The following is a 21,662-nucleotide window of genomic DNA, read 5'->3' as shown; positions in this document are numbered from 1 at the left end:
CTTTACAGTTTCTGTAACTGCTAACGACTCCCAGATTTATTTCACTCTTCTCCTGGAATACCGCAATTTTCCATATTTTCAAAGTTAATTTTAAGCGTTTCTAGTGTTAATTTTAAGCGTACTCAAAACATAGTTGGAGAACATGTATTTATATTTGCTTGTACTTACAAAAAACAAAAAACTAAAACAAAACAAAACAAAAAATCACTCCGGAAGGAAACCAATAAATGTCGTCACCTGTGTGTGTGGTGGTGAGAAGTAGAGGGAATTCAGAATAAGCCAACCAAGATGAAGGGCAAGATTAAGAACAGAGTGACTGGGAGACCTCGAGTTTGACCTGTTGTGGTCTTAACTCATCTTTACAGATGAAATAGAGGTGACAGAAAAAATGCAATGAACTTGGGGGGTGGGGACCTCAAGTCCTTGAAACTTTGAGTGTTTGAAACTTAGCTGTTCCCCTATGGGGTACCTGTGCCTGTTTCCTTGGGGCAGGGGTAGGGGTGGGGCAGGTGAGGAGGTGGGGGTGGGGTTGGCACTGGGGGTGGGGGAGTGGGGGTGTCAGGGTGTGGGGGGTGGGGTGTTACTTATCCACAAGCTTTCTCTCCTCTCCTGCTAAATTCCCTGGGCCACTGTGTGAAGCCCACCTCTCCAAAGGCACTTAGCAAAAACCCTGTAAACAGAGTAGTCGTCAATCCATGTGGCCAATGACTTTGTCCACCCAGGCACCTTTGCTGGCTCTCCTTCTGGCTAAGGACAGGGACAGCCTGCTCTCCACCTAGGTGGGAATGCTGCTTGCAGGTAAGTTTCCTTCCTTTATTCTTCTATAAAATGATACTCCCACGCCTCAAAAAATAAATATTTAACCTTTCTATTCTAAAATGTATTGAACATACCATCCCTGAGAATGGTGCAATGCACCACGCTGAGTGCGTGGTAAAACCCACCCCTGAGATTCAGTAATTGTTGACATTTCACTATATATATATTTTACCCTTTCTTCTTCTTTCCCTCTGATTTTAATTTTATCTTTTAAACTTTATTTATTGATTTTAGAGAGAGGAAGGGAGAGAGAGAGAGAGAGAGACAGGAACATGGATCTGTTCCTGTATGTGCCTAGACCGGATCAAACCCACAGCCTTTGTGAGTCAGGACGCTGCTCTAACCAACCGAGCTATCCGGCCAGGGCTTTTGTCTGATTTTATTTATTTATTTATTTATTTATTCATTTTTAGAGAGGAGAGAGAGACAGGGAGAGAGAGGAGAGAGAGACAGAGAGAGAGAAGGGGGGAGGAGCTGGAAGCATCAACTCCCATATGTGCCTTGACCAGGCAAGCCCAGGGTTTTGAACCGGTGACCTCAGCATTTCCAGGTCGACGCTTTATCCACTGCGCCACCACAGGTCAGGCCATTGTCTGATTTTTAAAAAGTAAATACCTGAGGTCCTATTATTCATCTCTAAATTCTTATATGTATATCTGAAAACTAAGGATATTTTCTTTTATCACTTTTAACAAATTTTTATTAATTCCCTAGTCAAAGCTAATACCCAGCTTATATTCAAATTTACCACAAAGTTAAATGATTTTAAAGCCATGAATAATGCTTGATTGGAATTGCAAATGAAAACAGAGATACCAGCTCTGACAGCGCTCCCAGCACTGGTCACGTCAGTGCCCAGGAGTGAGGGGCTCAACAAGGACGCATTCCTCTCTTTGGTAATAGCAAATAATAGTAGCTCTTATTGGGGACTCACTCTGCAGCCACATGGGCTACGACCGGAGGGGACTGCGTTGGCACTTCATGTGTCCTTCACAGCACTGAGCATAATGCCTACGGAGTAGATGATCAACGAAATGTGATTTGAATTTATAATCTTATCTCCTTGGTATTAAATGTTTCTTCCCCATCAAGGAATGACATCCCTGTTTAATTCAATCATTTCAGGAAATATCATTATCCCCGTTTTACAGAGGAGGAAACCCAAGGTCAGCTTTGTCTAAATTCTCTTACACAAGTCTGAGTTGAGAATCTCAGATTCAACTCAGGTTGGTCTGACTCAATATCTGAGTGGTCATCTGTCTTTGCTAACCACCAAGGTGCCCTGGCAGTAATGCCCTGAATTCTGAGTAAAGGCAAAGAGGCTAAAAGAGGAGGGGGGTGGGGTAGGGATAAGGAACAAAGAAAAGGAAAGGAAACCGGGAGGGAGATGATGTCATGGAAGTAAAATCAGCAGCCATTGGGTGTAGGTCCTTTGTGTACAGTAAACACAGTAGGTGTGTTGTGGACTGAATGAGAAGCCTTTGGAATCTCACCTCAGGCTCTGGAGTCTATGGAGTCAGATCTGTAGACATCACCATGTTGTCCTTAGGGCTGGCCCATGACTTGGGTACTTATTAGGAGCTTAAATATCTGCTGAATGAATGACAACGCTTGAGTAAATGCATGAATGAATAACTAAATAAGCAAATAATTGATGAATGATGGACTAATATACATGTTATTTAATAAGGCATTGAGGGGATGAATTCAATTAATGAATAGATGGATGAATTTTTTTTTAAAGATTTTATTTATTGATTTTAGAAAGGGGAGAGAAAGAAAGGTGGTGGGGGAGGAGCAGAAAGTGTCAATTCATAATTGCTTCTTGTATGTGTCTTTTTGTTTATTTATTTATTTTTTTTAACAGAGACAGAGGAAGAGTCAGAGAGGGATAGATAGGGACAGACAGACAGGAACAGACAGGAACGGAAAGAGATGAGAAGCATCAATCATTAGTTTTTTTGTTGTGACACCTTAGTTGTTCATTGATTGCTTTCTCATATGTGCCTTGACCATGGGGCTACAGCAGACCGAGTAACCCCTTGCTCGAGCCAGTGACCTTGGGTCCAAGCTGGTGAGCTTTTTGCTCAAACCAGATGAGCCCGTGCTCAAGCTGGCGACCTCGGGGTCTCAAATCTGGGTCTCGGCATCCCAGTTCGACGCTCTATCCACTGCGCCACCGCCTGGTCAGGCTGTTTAATTTTTTAAAAATTCATTTTAGAGGGAAGAGAAGAAAGAAAGAAAGAGAGAAAGGGAGAGGAGCAGGAAGCATCAACTCCCATACGTGCCTTGACCAGACAAGCCCGGGGTTTCAAACCGGCAACCCCAGCATTCTAGGTTGACGCTTTATCCATTGTGCCACCACAGGTCAGGTCACATGGATGAATTCTTTAAATACCTAGAAAGAAGATGAGTAGGGAAGAAAGCTAAATCTAATAGCAGTGTCATTTACTGAGCATTTTTTCATGAGACCTGTCCTAAGAACTTCATAAGCAGTTTTTCACTTAATCCTCATAGCAACCTCTTGAGTATTATTATCATTATTATTTTTTTTTACAGGGACAGATTGAGAGTCAGAGAGAGGGATAGACAGGGACAGACAGACAGGAACAGAGAGAGATGAGAAGCATCAATCATCACTTTTTTGTTGCGAGACCTTAGTTGTTCATTGATTGCTTTCTCATATGTGCCTTGACCGTGGGCCTTCAGCAGATGGACTAACCCCTTGCTCCAGCCAGCGACCTTGGGTCCAAGCTGGTGAGCTTTTGCTCAAACTAGATGAGCCTGCGCTCAAAAGCTGGCAACCTCGGGGTCTCAAACCTGGGTCCTCTGCATTGCAGTCCGATGCTCTATCCACTGCGCCACCGCCTGGTCAGGCATTATCATCATTTTTTAAGTGAGTAATTAGGTCTAGAGATCTGAGGATATTTGTTCAAGGGCGCTCAGGGCAGAGCTGGAATTTAAACCCTGCCATTGTGCTCCCAAGCCCAGACTGTTCACTGCTCCGTCAGCGTGGGATGAACACTTCACTGGATATAGGACTTGTTCTTTGTAGCTGATGCAAATGCTGGTGAACCCCCACTTACACAAACTCCGGAAAGCCATACACTTAAACATACCCTAATTACTTAGCTCAGCTCATTAGTTCAAGGGAGCTTTTCTATTGTCTGTCCCTTTATAAGTGAAGGATTACCCCTGACTCATCTGCTTCCTAAATCTAAATTTTGTTCAGATAAGATACATGTTAACTAAAGATGTGTACTTGTACGAGTGGGTTTCATTATTGCTGGGAATCTGGGATTTTTGATGTTTGGACACCTAGTGACCAAGCCCTTAATTTTGTGACCCTCTAATCTTAACGGTTTTTAAACAAACTAAATAAAAATGTAAATCAAAATCCAGAAGCCATTAAAGAAAAGACAGATATGTTCAATGTATGTAAAAATAAAAATTTTCTTCAAGATGAAAAGAAAATTTCTAATTCTTATCATAGACCAAAGGCTGTCTTTGTACAAAACTCTCTCATTAAATAGTAAGGACAATAGCAAATGGGCAAAAGATATTCACAGAAAAGGAAACCTAAATGGCTCTTAAAGGGACATATGTGAAAATGCTATTATTCATAAAATAATGTAAATTAAAACTGTCCTGAAGGACTAATTTTTCACTTATTAGATTGGAAAGTATTTAAAAAAAAAAGTGATACAGTCCAGGCCAAAGGTTAGGAAGAATAAACTCTAATACTTTGTTTTGGGGCAATAAACTGCTACAATTTCAAAGAAAGGGCATTTGGCAAACTGTTCAAATTGCTACCACACATACTTTGAAAGTATAGTTATACCTATATATGTGCAAGGTTACCCATGGTATCACGGTTTATGAGCAAAAGATGAAATGCCTTAAAATTCATCCATAGGGGACTAGAGATTATATTACATTCATTTATAAAATGGATTTTGTGCTACGTCCGGATGTCTAGATATATGCTAATACATTTGCCACCAGCCACGTGTGGCTATTTGAAATGTGTATAGTTCTAATGAAGATGTGCTTTAAATGGAAAATGCACATTGGATTTTGAAGACTTGGTACAAAAAAAAAAAAGAAATGTACAATATCTCATTAATAATGTTTTATATTGATTTCCTGTCAATGATAATATTTCAGATATATTGGCTTAACTAAAATATATTGTTAACGTTAGTTTCATGTGTTCCTTTTAACCTTTTTAATGTGGCTGCTAGAAAGTGTAAAAAATACATGTCACTGGACAGTGGTGGCTCTAGATAAAAAACATAAAGTGAAACAGCAAGGTGCATAGAGTGTTCAGTGTACCCCCATTTGTGCTTTAAAGAAAGGAAGAAAGTACTCTGAGATATCTGCTTGTTTATATGGAACATATTTCTAGAACAGTATCCTAGAAGCAATATTAGCTGCTTCAGGAGAGAGAAACTAGACAGGGATCAGGGCTGAAATTTGAACCCTGACTTCTTTAATAAATTTCTGAACCAAAATTTACAAGTATTTTAAACAACATTATTATTTTTACATCATTTATGTATGTGATATATACAGTGTGGGACAAAAGTAGGTTTCCAGTTGTCTGTGAAATACAAGAGTTTATTCTTGTAGTATTATTTATTAATTGTATTATTTTCCATATGAACAATGGTGAACCTACTTTTGCCCCACCTTGTATCATGCACATATCATTTATATTATTTAGTCAAAACTACTTTTAACAGAACAAAAACATGTATAGAGAGACTAGAAAAAAATATACACGTGTATACGCACAGAAAACGAGAAAAGTCACAAAGAAGTGGCAGATAAGCAGGGAGGAGAATGTGTTAGAAACAATACAATTTGCTCTAGTTTTTACTCTGCCATTAGAATCTTTTGTGAAAGGAATGTTTAACTTATATAAGGCAGTCTAACAGCAACAACAAAAAACTAGGTTAGAAAAAAAAAAACTAGGTTAGAAAGAAATATACCAAATTGTTCACAAACACTCTTTAGATAAAAAGATTATAAGTAATTTTTTTCTTTTACTTTATTTTAAACTTTTGCCAATTATTCTAAATTTTCTCAGTCTTATAAATATGACTTGATTTGGTAGTGGAATCACCAACAAACCTTTTTATTGCTGTAATTTCTTTAAAAAATACTTTTAAAGATTCTGTTAACTTAAAAAAATTATTTTTGAATAATCTTCATTGCTTTTTAAAAGATAGCAAGTAATGCAGACTCCGTATAAAATATCAAACGAGGAAAGGTACAATGCGGGAAGAAAAGGGATACTGTAAATCCATTTTCTTCCACAAGGTAACTGCTGTTCTCTGAAGCTTTTAAAATGCTGTATTTATATTAAGAACTTAGAAAGCATTTCAAACTCAATGGAGAAGCTGAGAGCTGGGATTTACTTGCTCTGTACCAAGCACAGTCCTAAATATTTTAAATGAGTCATTTCACTGAATCTACCCAATAGCTCTGCGGGATAAATGTTAAGACCCGGTAAACCTCCATCCAAGTCAGGGCCCTGAGCGTTGAGACAATTTGCCCAAGGCCATGCTCTAGTGAGGGGCAGGGTTGGCATTCAAATCCAACTCCAGGCGATGATGTCCAAGCCACTGCCCCGGGGGACTGCCATTATGGTGGGTGGGGCTGGAGTGATTATAATGCAGGGACTGGACTTGAACTCACTTCTGGCGGTTCCTAGTCCAGCACTCTCGGCGGTTGGGAAAGAATTTCCGGTTTAGCTTATAAGTGTAGAGCTCAAGGTAGGCAAAGAAGAAAATGGTAATAGTGAGCTGGGGCATAACCGATACCGAGGGGCATTTTACACTGGTTGCCAGGGGTACGTATGGGCATTAAAGGGGGAGCTTTGGTGAAACTGTAAGCCTGGGGGTAGGGGGGAGCAGCTAGCCTCAGAACTCCGAAGGGTTAAAGTTGGTCAGGAAAGCCCCTGGGGGAAGATACCTCCTAAGGCTGCAATCTTTGTCTTTTACCTCCCCCACCAGCAGGGACTGGACCAGCAGATAGGGCTGGTTCCTCCTCCAGGATTATCTGAGGTCCCTGGTTTGAGGTGAGCTGGGGGGACTGAACCCCCAGGTACTGCATGCCTACACCATCATCTGGGGCTCAGGAAACTAGGAGCCCTGGCCCTGACAGAAGCAGCATGGCCCAGGCACACTTTGGGAGTAAGCGGTGTTGAGCTCCCGGCCTGGGGGGTGGTGCTCAGAGAAAGGTGGGGATGGAGGCCTTGGAGAGAAGGGGGCCTTTGTGGAAGGGAAGGGGGTCTGCACCAAGGGGAGGCGGTGAGTTCTCCAGCCTCCCTGCCTTGTGGGCCTGGGATTGGGGAGCTGCCTCAGGAAGAGATGCATCTCTGAGGTTCAGAGAGCCCCAGTCTCTAACCAAACATCCCATGCCAGTTTCTGGCTCTAGCTTTGCCCCCCCCCCCCCTCCGGCCCCTCCCTTAGCCTGCCCACAGACTTTCTTTCCTTAGGTCTTTCTATCTAACCTTCTCCTCCCCTCCCCTCCCCCCAAACTCTTTGGAAATCTTTAAACGCTTTCAAGTTTTTGCTGGGCAGTTTGAGGTCGGTTTCGGAGCTAAGTCAGGGCGCTTTAACACCCCCAGCTGGGTAGAGTGGTTGAGACAATAGCTGCTATCACTTTTACCATTGGAAGTGACCCCCGAATTTGCACTTCTTTCATCTTGGGACCAGAGCACTTGAGGGAAGGCGATTTCCTCCGGGGGGGGGGGGCGGGGGGGGAACAGGGGGGAGTGGCTTAAGCCCGGTTCTCCCCGGGCCAGTTGGCTGTAGACGTCCTCGTTCAATGGGCAAGTTGAGTGAGAGTGGCTTTCAGCTGGTGATGCTTCCTGCAGGGTGACTTAAATGTCCCAAGCTGAAAGGTGGAGAGCGAAGTGGATGCCCCCAGGGCTCTGGGCCACCCTTGAGGTCAGTAAACTAGGAGGTTAACTCAAAATTCGACAGGGAGGGTGCCCATGCAGCTTGGGAGTCCCCAGGAGAATAAGGGCTGGCCTTTGGGACACTAAAGGGCCCAAAGATGGGAGGAGTGACTCCATGAAGATGCTGTAAGCATGGACGTGTGTGTGTATGTGTGTGTGTGTGTGTAGAGGGGAGGTGAGGTGAGGCATTGTTTCAAGTTCTTTTCTACCCACCCCCACCGGCCTGCCTGTCTCACCTCCCACCCTACACAATGGTCTGGCCTCAACTCCTCCCCGTCCCGGTATATCTAGACCAATCAGCTCTCTCCCTAGCCACCCATTGCCGCCTGGCACCCTCAGGTCCACTGGTTGCCTGCCTGTTCCCTTTGGGTCGCACTCCACACTTTCCCTACCCTTCCTGATATGTGGTCCACTAGAGTCGCTGACCTTGGGAACTGCCAGGCTGATCCGGTGGCCTCAGGGCCTGCGTGGGTCTCCCACGTGCTCCCACTGCTCCTGGTGTTGGGAAGTTCTTTTTTTTTTTTTTTTTGTATTTTTTTTTAATTTATTCATTTTTAGAGAGGAGAGAGATAGAGGGAGAGAGAGAGACAGAGAAGGAGAGAGAGGAGAGAGAGACAGAGAGAGAGAAGGGGGGGGAGGAGCTGGAAGCATCAACTCCCATATGTGCCTTGACCAGGCAAGCCCAGGGTTTCGAACCGGAGACCTCAGCATTTCCAGGTCGACGCTTTAGCCACTGCGCCACCACAGGTCAGGCAGAAAGTTCTTTGGGAAGTCACAGCCCACAGACTCAATTGCTACCCACAAGCTCTTGTGCTCCCCCATCCCCCTTGCCTTCTGGCCAGGACCAGGCAGGGAGCCAAGACAAGACGCTGGCACTCCCTCGAGCCAGTGGCCAGTAGCTGGCCAGTAGCGCATCCTGGGCAGTTGGACATCTGGGCCAGTCTGACTGGGGGGGGGTGGAGTGGAGGGCCTGCTGGTTTATCCCGATCTTGCTGAGAGCTGAGGCCTCTGTGGCCCTCCATCAATGTTTGTTGGTTCTGGTTAACTATAGAGACTGCAGGGCCAGCTTTATGAGGGACTGGAGAAAGGAGGGGATGGGGAGAACCCAGGGTCTTTGGTGAGCAGATGCAGAGCCCAGGATGAGGCTGGCGGGGAAGGAGTTTGTTCTAGAGGCCAGAGGAGACTTATCAGCATTGGTCAACAGATCCCTTGGCCCTTTCTTCCCTGGCCAGAGCTCTGGCTCACCCTTTCTAAAATGCAAGGGTAGAGGCCAGACCTGGCTCTGAGACCCCATCTCCTTGCAATAAGGAGACGGGGAGGAGGAAAGCTGGCCTTGGTGAAGGTGAGGCTTTGAGTCTCCTGCAGAGTTGCCAATTGGCTCCAGAGCCCTTCCAGGTGCGAAGATGCCAGCTGGACTGGACGCTTCTTGTTTTATTCCCTTCCAGCCTCAAGCCAGGGAGGGCCTGTGTAATGTGAAGGGCCTTGCTCGGATTACACTCCCTGTGTAATCTGCTCAAACTGTGTAATCTGAAGGGCCTTTTGCTTCTTTGGTTTCATGCCTTTTCAGATCCCTCCAAGAGTTTCCAGGGGAGGACAGCTGGGCAAAACCCGTAGGCCAAGCCTGTAGGTTAGCTCTCGCTTTCTGCACCTAACTTGTGAATACACCTGGCAATCACCAGATCTGCTCTGCATTGCACTTCCAGGACACCATTCCTTGAAAAGACTTGCACCTGAACCCCATCAACCAATTGTCTATTTAATGATGATTGGCTGCCCTGTAGGGCCTCTGGCTTTCCCCCACTGCCCTGTTCTTGGGTGATTCAGATCCTCTCGAGTGGACGTGGGATACAGAATCACTCCAGGGAGCTACTTTTTCCAGCAAGCTTTTGAGGAAAACAGAAGGTGGGGTATTTACACCCCCTCATCCCTCTTTGGGGAAGAAGAAGGCATGAGATAGGGTGGAGCAGGGAGGGACGGGTCTGGGCCAATAGGTAGGGTGGGACAGGGTAGGGTGGGGAGGGACAGGGAAGGGAGGGGTGGGGTTTGTGCAGTAGGAAGTGTGGCATATTTGGACATTGTATTAAAGGCACCAAGATAGTATTGCATGAATTCAGGTAAGTCAACTTTACCTTTCTGGACCTCAGTTTTCTTTTTATTTATTTTTATTTTTATTTATTCATTTTAGAGAGACAGAGAGGAGAGAGAGACAGGGGGGAGGAGCTGGAAGCATCAACTCCCATATGTGCCTTGACCAGGCAAGCCCAGGGTTTCGAACCGGCGACCTCAGCATTTCCAGGTCGACGCTTTATCCACTGCACCACCACAGGTCAGGCCCTCAGTTTTCTTATTTGTAAAATTGCCTGGCTTGTCTTGAAGCTCCAAGAATCCATGTGTTTCCAGATCCTTTGGATGATGAGCATTGTGGGTGATGTATCTCCTGTGCGGTGGATTCCAGTAGTTGGAAGGAGAGTTCTGGGGTCAGATTGCCTAGTGTTTCCTAGTTTTAATAGCTGCTGTCTTGGGGAAGTTATTTAATTAAACCCCAAGCCTCTGTTTCTTCAGGTGTGAACTAGGAAAACACACCCTAGCCATGGTTGCAGGTGTGACGGGGTTGTAGTTCATGTGGAGGAAAGGGGAGAACCACATAGTGTCTAAACAAATGACCTGTGAGAAGCCTGAACTCTAGATGCTCACCCCATGTAAAACAGAAACCTGTAATCACTGAGGGAACATATTTATTGATTTGAGAGAGAGAGAGGAGTGGGGGGAGGAGTGGAGTGGGAAGCATCTCGAAGTGGTTGCTTCTCGAATGTGCCTTCACCCGGTAAGCCCGGGATTTCGAGCCAGCGACCTCAGCATTCCTCTTTGACACTTTATCCACTGTGCCACCACAGGTCAGGCCCCTCTTGTCTTTTCTGAGATTTTTGTTGAATTGCCTGAGTTAAATGTATAGAGTAAGCAGTAGACAGGTGGTGGCTATTTTCATAATTTTGTTTGCAAAGTAGCTAGCAGAGTGCTTGTTCATACGCAGCTGTATAGTAGCGTGCAACAAATGAGTGCAGGAAAAATGAAACCCCAGCATCTTTGTTTGCCAGAATGAGAAAGCTCTTCTGTGTGTACATAGTTTGCTCTTTACAGCTTTTTTTTTTAATAGGTCTTTTTAAAATTTTTTTATTTTATTTATTAATTTTAGAAAGGAGAGAGAGAGAGGAGAGAGAGAGACAGAGAGAAAGAAGGGGGGGAGGAGCAGGAAGCATCAACTCCATATGTGCCTTGACCAGGCAAGCCCAAGATTTCAAACCGGCAACCTCAGCATTTCCAGGTCGACGCTTTATCCACTGCGCCACCACAGGTCAGGCTACAGCTTTTTTTTATTTAAAAAATTTTTTTAACTATTTTTTTTCTTTTTTTACTTTTTAAATTTTTTTTATTTATTCATTTTTAGAGAGGAGAGAGAGACAGAGAGAGAGAGGAGAGAGAGACAGATAGAAGGGGGAGGGGGAGCTGGAAGCATCAACTCCCATATGTGCCTTGACCAGGCAAGCCCAGGGTTTCGAACCGGCGACCTCAGCATTTCCAGGTCGATGCTTTATCCACTGTGCCACCACAGGTCAGGCTTTTTTAAAATTTTTAATCACCTATGGAAGCGCTCTCTTCACCAAGAACTGATAGAAAGTTTATATTGTTTTCCAAGGAAAACTCATTGTATTTAAAAAAGTAGATCTAGTCCTGGCTAGGTGGTTCAGTGGATAGAGTTGTCCCAGTGCACTGAGGTTGTGGGTTTGATCCCTGGTCAGGGCACATAGAAATAACCAATGAATGCACAACTAAATAGAACAACTAAGTGGAACGAGTTGATGCTTCTCTCTCATTCTCCCTGTGACCCCCACTTCCTCTTCCTCTCTTTCAAATCAATGGAAAAAAAAACAATCTAAAGTACACAAAAGACAAACAGATTAAAAACCCAATTCCAGGGCCAACTAATATGATCCAAATAGAAATTTGGTGAGAGATTAGACCAGATTTGTCACAATGTACACATTTAAAAAAATCTATATATGAACCTGACCAGGCCGTGGCGCAGTGGATAGAGCATCGAACTGGGATGTGGAGGACCCAGGTTCGAGACCCTGAGGTCGTCATCTGGTTTGAGCAAAACTCACCAGCTTGGACCCAAGGTTGCTGACTTGAGCAAGGGGTTACTCCGTCTGCTGTAGCCCCACGGTCAAGGCACATATGAGAAAGCAATCAATGAACAACTAAGGTGTCGCAATGAAAAACTAATGATTGATGCTTCTCATCTCTCTCCGTTCCTGTCTGTCCCTATCTACCCTTCTCTCTGACTCTTTCTCTGTTTCTGTAAAAAAAAAAAAATCTATATATGAGAAATTTTATCCAAAGATGTTCCTCATGACCAGTTTAAAAAAATTATACACTCTTTTGGTGCTTTAAGGCCCTTTTTTAAAAAAAACTTTACTGAATTATAATTTACACTCAGACACATAGTATTTTTGTTCCTTTTTATTGAATTTATTGAGGTGACACTGATTAAGAAAATTATACAGGTTTCAGGTGCACAATTCTCCAATACATCACCTGTACACTATTGCAGTGTTTTCATCCACCAGTCCACCAGGAACTTCATGCTGGTCCACGTAAGAATTAACCACCCTGATGTATGAAGATTAGAGATCCAGTCCTGGCCAGATGACTCGGTTGGTTAGAGCATCATTCCAATGCACAGAGGTTGCTGGTTCAGTCCCTGGTCAGGGCACATACAGGAACAGATCAATGTTTCTGTGTCTGTCTCTCTTTCCCCCTCTCCCTTTCTCCCTCTAAAATCAATAAATAACAGATTATAGACCCAATAATCTTAGTCAAATTTGCTTATGCTTAGTGTGATTGCCACTTATTAGCCTGTATCATTGATGAAAATACTATTGAGGTCTTAGAAATATCTTCAGAATTTAGGCTCGCTCGAGCAACCTTTTGCACCGCGCAGAGCATTTACAAATCATGCGCAATAGACACAAAGCATCAGGACAAACTTATGTAGTGTTCAATGCATCGTACATGTGGAGCTCAGAAATTAAGCACCAGCTTGTACCGTGTTGCTCTGTTATATGCAGTAAGATACAACTTTATTAGTTGCATGTTTTTCTTTCCACCCAGCCAGGTCACTGGTCCCCAACTATAAAACGGTTGAAAACCACTGTTGTATTGTTTATTCACCACCCCTCAAGTTTGCCCATCACCATTCCCCCATACCCTCCACTACCACTTCCTTCAACCACATCCTTCTTTTTTTATTTTTTAGAGAGAGGGAAAGAGAGATGAGAAGCATCAGCTTATAGTTGCATCACTTTCATTGTTCATTGATTGTTTCTCATACATGCCTTGACCAGGGGGCTCCAGCCAAGCCAGTGTACATCCTTTCTCAAGTATGAAGTTTCATTAGTTGATGAATGGGTACACCCAGACACAATTTATTTTTAAAGATTTTATTTATTGATTTGAGAGAGAGAGAGAGAGAAAGGGAGGAGCAGGAAGCATCAACTTGTAGGAGTTTCTTCTTATATGTGCCTTGATTGGGCAAGCCCAGGGTTTTGAACCAGTGACCTCAGCATTCCAGGTCAATGCTTTATCCACTGCACCACCACAGGTCAGGCCCAAACACGATTTTTTTCTTAATTTTTTTTTTATTTGTTAATTTTTTTGCAGAGACAGAGAGTGAGTCAGAAAGAGGGATAGACAGGTACAGACAGACAGGAATGGAGAGAGATGAGAAGCATCAATCATTAGTTTTTCGTTGCACATTGTGACACCTTAGTTGTTCATTGATTGCTTTCTCATATGTGCCTTGACTGCAGGCCTTCAGCAGACCAAGTAACCCCTTGCTGGAGCCAGCGACCTTGGGTTCAAGCTGGTGGGCTTTTTGCTCTAACCAGATGACCTCGCGCTCAAGCTGGCGACCTCGGGGTCTTGAACCTGGGTCCTCTGCATCCCAGTCCGACGCTCTATCCACTGTGCCACCACCTGGTCAGGCCCAAACACGATTTTTAAACCCAAGACTAAAGCTATTTACTGAACTCTATTTTGTCTATGAAAACAAAGATATGAGAAAGCATAATCATCTTTTTTTTAATTAAAATAATGTATCCATATAGAAATATTACTTTGCTTTGCAATACAACACTGAAAATGGGCCAGTAATTAGAATGATTAGTTTGTGCTGAAGAGGTAGCTGGCAGTTTAAACTAGATAACATGAGTCACAGGTCCTAAGAGCATCTGTTTTCAACTATTGTGGGTGAATTGGGTGCAGGAGACTTTTTGGTAATTGTCTCAGGTTCTCACCTGTAAGTTGGGGATGCAGGTGACATACTATTACCTTTAAATGTGGCTATCAGGAATAGGACAGGGCATGGCAAATAGTAAATGCTCAGAAAATCTTAGTTATTAGATCGTGTCATCACAGTGACTACGCTGTTGCCACCCTTTGAAAAGACTCACTTTGTTTCAGGGCAACAGTTCTTATACTCTTTGGTCTCAGGACCTTAGTGTGCTCTTTTTTTTTTTTTTTTTTACAGGGACAGAGAGAAAGTCAGAGAGAGGGATAGATAGGAACAGACAGGAACGGAGAGAGATGAGAAGCATCAATCATCAGTTTTTCCTTGCGACACCTTAGTTGTTCATTGATTGCTCTCTCATATGTGCCTTGACCATGGGCCTTCAGCAGATTGAGTAACCCTTTGCTTGAGCCAGTAACCTTGGGTCCAAGCTGGTGAGCTTTTTTTGCTCAAGCCAGATGAGCCCGCGCTCAAGTTGGCTACCTCGGGGTCTCGAACCTGGGTCCCAGTCCCACGCTCTATCCACTGCGCCACCGCCTGGTCAGGCCCTTAGTGTGCTTTTAAGAATTAGGACCCCTCTCCTGACTGGTAGTGGTACAATGAATAGAGCATTGACCTGGGATGCTGAGGACCCAGTTTTGAAACCTTGAGGTCTTCAGCTTGAACATGGGCTTACCAGATTGAGTGCAGGGTTGCCAGTTTGAGAGTGGGGTCATAGATATGATCCATGGTTGCTGGCTTGAGCCCAGAGGTCGCTGGCTCTGTTGGAGCTCCTCAGTCAAGTCACGGATGAGAAGCAATCAATGAAAAACAAAGGTGCTGCAACATTGAGTTGATGCTTCTCATCTCTCTCCCTTCCTGTTCATGTCTTTTTCTCGCTGAAAAAAGAAGAAAGAGGCCCTGGCCGGTTGGTTCAGCGGTAGAGCGTCGGCCTGGCGTGCGGGGGACCCGGGTTCGATTCTCGGCCAGGGCACATAGGAGAAGCGCCCATTTGCTTCTCCACCCCCCCCCCTCTTTCCTCTCTGTCTCTCTATTCCCCTCCCACAGCCAAGGCTCCATTGGAGCAAAGATGGCCCGGGCGCTGGGGATGGCTCCTTGGCCTCTGCCCCAGGCGCTAGAGTGGCTCTGTTCGTGGCAGAGCGATGCCCCAGAGGGGCAGAGCATTGCTCCCTGGTGGGCAGAGTGTCGCCCCTGGTGGGCGTGCCGGGTGGATCCCGGTCGGGCGCATGCGGGAGTCTGTCTGACTGTCTCTCCCCGTTTCCAGCTTCAGAAAAATACAAAAAAAAAGAAGAAAAAAGGAGGACCCCAAAGAGCTTTTGTTTATAATGGTTACATCTGTTGATATAGATTGTATTGAAAATTAAAACTGAGACGTTTAGAAAGTATTTATTAAAAAATAACAAACCTGTGCCTGACCAGGCGGTGGCGCAGTGGATAGAGTGTCGGACTGGGAAGCGGAGGACCCAGGTTTGAGACCCTGAGGTCGCCAGCTTGAGTATGGGCACATCTGGTTTGAGCAAAGCTCACCAGCTTGAGCCTAAGGTCACTGGCACGAACAAGGGGTCACTCAGTCTGCTGTAGCCTCCCAGTCAAGGCACATATAAAAAAGCAATGAACAACTAAGGTGCCGCAACAAAAAATTGATGCTTCTCATCTCTCTTCGTTCCTGTCTGTCTGTCCCTATCTGTCCCTCTCTCTGATTCTCTCTGTCACCAAAAAAAACCCAAAAAAACTTGTTACATAGGAACAATTAATAGATTTTATGAGAAATAACTTTTCCAGAAAAAAAATTCATGAGAAAAGTGTATTCTTTTACATTTTCCCAAATCTCTAATACCTGGTTTATTATTTTATTTTACTTTTTAAATTTTTATTTATTGATTTTTAGAGAGTAAGGAGGGAGAGACAGAAAAAGAGAAACATTGACTTATTGTTCCACTTATTTATGCATTCTTTGGTTGACTCTTGTATGTGCCCTCACTGGGGATCAAACCCACAACCTTGGTGTATCAGGGCAATGCTCTAGCCATCTGCCTTCTCATATCTGGCTTAATAGAAGATGAGTAGATTCTCATATCTGTCTATGTTTGATCTGTTGTGATACATTGTTTTGGTAGAAATATATGAAGAAAATCCCATTTTATATAGGTATATAGATGGAAAGAGGAAGAGTATTTTGTCTTAAGATTTTATTTATTCATTTTAGAGAGGAGAGACAGAGAGAGTGAAAAAGGGTAGAGGAGCAGGAAGCATCAACTCCCAAATGTGCCTTACTGGGCAGACCCAAGGTTTCGAACCAGCAACTTCAGCATTCCAGGTCGACTCTTTATTCACTGCACCACCACAGATCAGGCAAGGAAGGGTATTTTGATAACTTTTTCAGTGGATAGTCATTAGTAATTATACCAAAACTCAACAAGTAGTTTCTCAAAGCTTAGTTATAATGGAGAATCTAAAACAATACCCATGAACTTTTTGTACCCTGCTATATTAAAGTCCATTGCTTTCTTTTATACTTTGATTGGTTGGATCTTTTACTCATGCATGACTTTGTTATATCATTCATTAGTTATTTGGGAAATAGAATTCATTGAGTGATGCAGATCTTCAAATGTTGACAATTCCATTATATAGTATAAAAAGTTACATTTATAGTGTTATCACTGATCCCATCAGAAAAAGCCTTTAGGTATTGGGAAGCTGTCAAGCTCACTGTAGTGGATATACCATAGGTCTTCCAAAATTCTCATTTTCAAATGAAAGCTCAACATTTCACTGGCAGCAAGTGGCAGTTTTTGTTGAAGTGACAGGCTTGCTTTATTCATTTTTGCGAAAATGTCACCAAATATACTTAAGTCTAAATGACTAATGTCACTCAATCTCCCTTTGAAATACAATGGTATTCTGTGATAAAAGTGGCTAATTCATCATATAGTGCAGACAGTTGTCACGCGAGACCTTTGTTGTGTTTCAGTATGCAGTAGACATGTTTTATGTATACTCCCCATTTTGTCATTCCAAACATTGACAAGTCATGTTTTTAAGGGTTGTGACTTAGGAAAGATCCTCTTAACTGCTTTTTGTTTTTTCCTAACTGCCACTTTATGGTGGTAAATAACGTAATGACTTCCGGTATGATTTGATTTGTGCGAAGGCCCCACAGTTTTACTCAAGTGTTTGTACAATGGAAAAGGCAAATATCTTAATGTTATCTTAGTATATTTAGTATTATTATGAAAATAGTTTAACTTGAAAAAGTCTCAGTGAACCCCAAAGTGGACCATACTTTGAGAATCACTGTCCTAGGGAAGGACAGGCCAGTTTTGGCTACGTGTGATTATTAGTCTACCAGGTACAGAGGCACAGCTTTCTAGTCATACTCTATAACATGTGCAGTACTAGATAATGCCCTAACATTTAATAGCTACCACTTTTATAGTACTCTACACTGTGCCAGGCACTGTTCTAAGGATGGATATATAAGTGTGTGTGTAGATCTATATATCCTCATCCTTTCCTTTCACTGTTTCATTTATACCTACAACAACTCTATAAGGTAGGTACTTTTGTATCGTCCCCCTTTTCACAGAGAAGGAACCAGAAGCCTAGAAAGGCTAAGTGACTTGCTCAAGCTAATATCAGAATCAAGAAGACCCGGCTCTTGGTACCACTGAGGTATTAAATAAACCCTGGGAGGCAGTTAGTTATTATTTGGTGTGAAGACATGGAAATGGTGGACGTCCTCTCAAGGGAGAGGGTGCAGGAATAAGTGGGCACCATCTCCGGGTGTCAGCCAGGTACCTTGTCCTGACCTCTGCTCCCTGTCCTTTGCCCTGGCAGGATGGCATCTCGGGAGCAGCTGGTACAGCAGGTGCTCCAGGAGCTGCAGGAGGCAGTGGAATCCGAAGGCCTGGAGGGTCTTGTCGGGGCTGCTCTGGAGGCCAAGCAGGTCCTGTCCTCCTTTACCCTCCCCACCTGCGGAGAGGCAGGCCCCAGCCCCCAGGAGCTGGAGGTGGACTCAGTGGCCCTGAGCCTGTACCCAGAGGATGCGCCACGGAACATGCTGCCGCTGGTGTGCAAGGGCGAGGGCAGCCTGCTGTTTGAGGCGGCCAGCATGCTGCTGTGGGGTGACGGGGGCCTCAGCCTGGAGCTGCGGGCCCGCACGGTGGTGGAGATGCTGCTGCACAGACACTACTACTTGCAGGGCATGATCGACTCCAAGGTGATGCTGCAGGCTGTGCGCTACTCCCTCTGCTCGGAGGAGTCCCCAGAGATGACCAGCCTGCCATCCGCCACACTGGAGGCCATCTTTGACGCCGATGTCAAGGCCACCTGCTTCCCTAGCAGCTTCTCCAACGTGTGGCACTTGTACGCCCTCGCGTCTGTCCTTCAGCGCAACATCTACTCCATTTACCCCATGCGCAACCTCAAGATCCGGCCCTACTTTAACCGCATCATCCGGCCCCGCCGCTGTGACCACATGCCAGCCACCCTGCATATCATGTGGGCTGGCCAGCCCCTCACCAGCCACCTCTTTCGCCACCAGTACTTTGCCCCTGTGGTGGGACTGGAGGAGGTAGAGGCTGAAGATGCTACCGGCCCAGCCCCGGGTCCTCCGGCCCCAGCTCCTCAGCCACCACCAGCCAAGATCCCGGAGCTGCTCAACCAGGAGCCTAGCCTCAGCTACTCCCACTTCAATGAACGGTACAGTGTCGCCAAGAGCACCTTCTACCGCTGGCGGCGGCAGTCCCAGGAACACCAGCAGAAGGTGGCCACGCTCTACTCTGCCAAGCACGTCCTGAAGGACAGTGTTCACCATGGGGGCATCATGTCACTGCAGCAGTTTCTCCAGAGATTCCCCAAGATCTCCCGTTCCACCTATTACGCCTGGAAGAATGAGCTGCTGGGCGCTGGTGCCAGCCAGCCGCTGGTCCCCAAGGAGGCGCTGGGGATGGAGGAGCTGGAGAAACTGCCAGAGGAGCAGGTTGTTGAGGGGCTGGGCCACTCCATGCTGGCGGTGGCAAGCCCTGGAATGGTCCTCATGCAGCGGGCCAAGTTGTACCTGGAACACTGCATCTCCCTGAACACGCTGGTGCCCTATCGCTGCTTCAAACGCAGGTTCCCCGGCATCTCCCGGTCCACCTATTACAACTGGCGCCGGAAGGCCCTCCGGAGGAACCCCAGCTTCAAGCCCGCCCCAGCCCTCTCCACAGCCCAGGCTCCTCAGCCAGCCTCTGTTGGGGAAGAGGCCCTGCTCCCTGAGAAGGGTGAGGTGGAAGAGGGAGCTGGGAAAGCAACAGATGGGGAACCACCTGCCCCCCGAGAGTTCCTGCCCCCGAGGATGCCCCTGTCCCGTTGGCAGAGGCGTTTACGCTGGGCTGCCCGCAAGAAGGTGCTCAGTGGGCATCTCCCCTTCTGTCGTTTTCGCCTCTGCTACCCCAGTCTGTCCCCCTCCACCTTTTGGGTCTGGAAGAGTCTTGCACGGGGTTGGCCCAATAGCCTGCCCAAACTCCAGACACAGGTCCCCACCTTGGGCAAAGGTGGGGTGGAGGGGGTTGAGGAGATGCGAGAGAAAGAAGCTGGCAGGAATGTGATAGCTGCCGTGGCCCCAGCTACAGGGACTCCAACTGTGGCAGCTTCTCCAGGAGAAGATGCAGGGAAGGCCCAGGGAGGGCCTTCCAGAGAGGGGGCTCTGCAAGAGGGGGCCACAGCCCAGAGATGGCCCCACAGTGGGTCCTGGCCCAGCCACCCTGTGGTGGCGGCGGCTGGTGGCAGGGACAGCCAGGTGTTGATGATGGACATGGTCGCCACCACAAAGTTCAAGGCTCAGGCCAAGCTCTTCCTGCAGAAATGCTTCCAGTCCAAGAGCTTTCCTTCCTACAAGGAGTTCAGTGCCCTCTTCCCCCTCACTGCCCGCTCCACCTACTACATGTGGAAGCGGGCCCTCTATGACGGCCTCACTCTAGTTGATGGCTGACGGGGGGTGCAAAGGGGCTGAGAGGAAAAGGGACCAGTTTGGAGAAGGCCAGGGACCTGAGTTGCCCCCCCCCCCCCCCGGCTTGGCCAGGATGCCCTTTGCTCTGGTTCCCACAGTATCTATCCTTCATCCAAAGGCAGATTTGTGTTGTTTCTTGGCTTCAGGGCAGAGAGAGCCAGAAGTCAGCCATCTGGTCCTGAGTTACAGGACCAGAGATGGTCTCTTTGGTTGTTTGCCCTTCTTATTTTTATTGTGTCTTGGTTTTAGTTGTCTGTTTTGATTTAAGTGGGTTAGCTAGGTCCACTTGCTGGTATTGAAAGCTATATATGGGATGAGGTGTGTTTGTTAGCTAAAGCTGCTTTCAGTTTTTTCTGGGGACAAAAGGAGTATTATAGCATGGCCATCTGTCCCATTGGACAGAATATATATTTTCAGTTCCTTTTGGGGCTTGGCACTCTCCTTACTCAAATATATTTCTCTAAACAAGAAGAAATTAAATGTAGAGCAGGTCAGTGGCTTCTGTCTGGCACCCCCAAGGGAAAGGGAATCAGCCTCGGCATGAGGAATGTATAGGAATCAGCCTCGGATGTATAGGAAGAATCAAGGACCTCTAAGGGAATGTCCTGAGTTGGATCATTGAGAGATCCAATGATCTTGCAAAGAGACTGGTAAGGGCTTGAGGGAGAGGTTCTTGAGTCTCTGCTGGCTGGTACTTAGCCTGTCTACTGTCCTCTGCCAGTCTGGCTTGCTTTGGGGGACCTGACCTCCATCTTTAAGTTGCACCTCTCTTCAGAGCCTGTGCCTCATCTTCAGGCAGGTGAGAGGCTGAATTTGCGTTGTCCAAGAATGAAGTTGGAACACAAAAGAAATAAAACGATATGATGCCCACAGCCCTTGGTCTCTGGTATTTATTCTGCCAGGATAAAACTGCCCATTGCCACATTCTCCTTGGGTTTAAGGGGACTGAGAGTGACCATTTCTCTCTCTTACTAGAACCCCTCTAGGCCCAGGGCTTGGGGAGTGATGGGGCTTACTCTGGGGATTCTGTTTAGAATTGGATTTAAAAGTGACCTTGGGTGTTCTTCCAGCTGGAGGTGGGGCTATGGCTGCCTGGAAGCTCGTCCACCTCCCCACTAGTGGGAGAAAACTGACTAACTGTGCTGCTCAGGCCGGGCCAGCACGAGGGGCACGTCTGCCATGTGCCCAGGCAGACTGGGTCCAGTCTCAAATAAGGAAACTGATCCTCAGAGTGATTAGTTCGTGTGCTTTTCCCTCTGGGGTTGTGTGTGTGTGTGTGTGTGTGTGTGTGTGTGTGTGTGTGTGTGTGCAGCTTTAAGGCCAGGCCTTTGCTCTTTGGGATTGGGCGTCCGTCATTAGGGAAGAAGTTCCCTTAGTCCCTTTCTCCTGTCTAGCTGTCCTGCAGTGGCTCTCATCCCTGTGGTGGTTTGGGGGAGTCATCTTTGGGTCTGCTCTTTTTTTCACCCTCCACATTCAATCCGTCAGCAAATCCTGTTGACTCGGACTCCAAAGTATGCTCAGAATCCCCG

The 21,662-nt window shown here is 45.9% G+C and overlaps 1 protein-coding gene across 1 annotated transcript; it reads left to right on the top strand.

The window, feature by feature from the left end:
- The first annotated feature begins 7,715 nt into the window (after window positions 1–7,715).
- Window positions 7,716–20,115, top strand: VRTN (vertebrae development associated). Its single transcript, XM_066344017.1, has 2 exons — window positions 7,716–7,774; window positions 17,976–20,115. Exons 1-2 carry the CDS (start codon window positions 7,716–7,718, stop codon window positions 20,113–20,115), a joined length of 2,199 nt encoding a protein of 732 aa, XP_066200114.1.
- Window positions 20,116–21,662: the final 1,547 nt, after the last annotated feature.

The sequence above is a fragment of the Saccopteryx leptura genome, chromosome 6 (genome assembly GCF_036850995.1).
Source record: "Saccopteryx leptura isolate mSacLep1 chromosome 6, mSacLep1_pri_phased_curated, whole genome shotgun sequence".
Classification (NCBI taxonomy): domain Eukaryota; kingdom Metazoa; phylum Chordata; class Mammalia; order Chiroptera; family Emballonuridae; genus Saccopteryx; species Saccopteryx leptura.
The sequence above is the reverse complement of the archived record's forward strand: the minus strand, read 5'-3'. Positions and strand labels throughout refer to the sequence as shown.

Bases quoted from the DNA above. Each gene is read 5' to 3' on its own strand.
- VRTN (XM_066344017.1), top strand. From the start codon at position 7,716: ATGTCCCAAGCTGAAAGGTGGAGAGCGAAGTGGATGCCCCCAGGGCTC. The intron at 7,775-17,975 runs TGAGGTCAGTAA...CCTTTGCCCTGG, and splicing joins CCAGGGCTCTGGGCCACCCT to CAGGATGGCATCTCGGGAGC.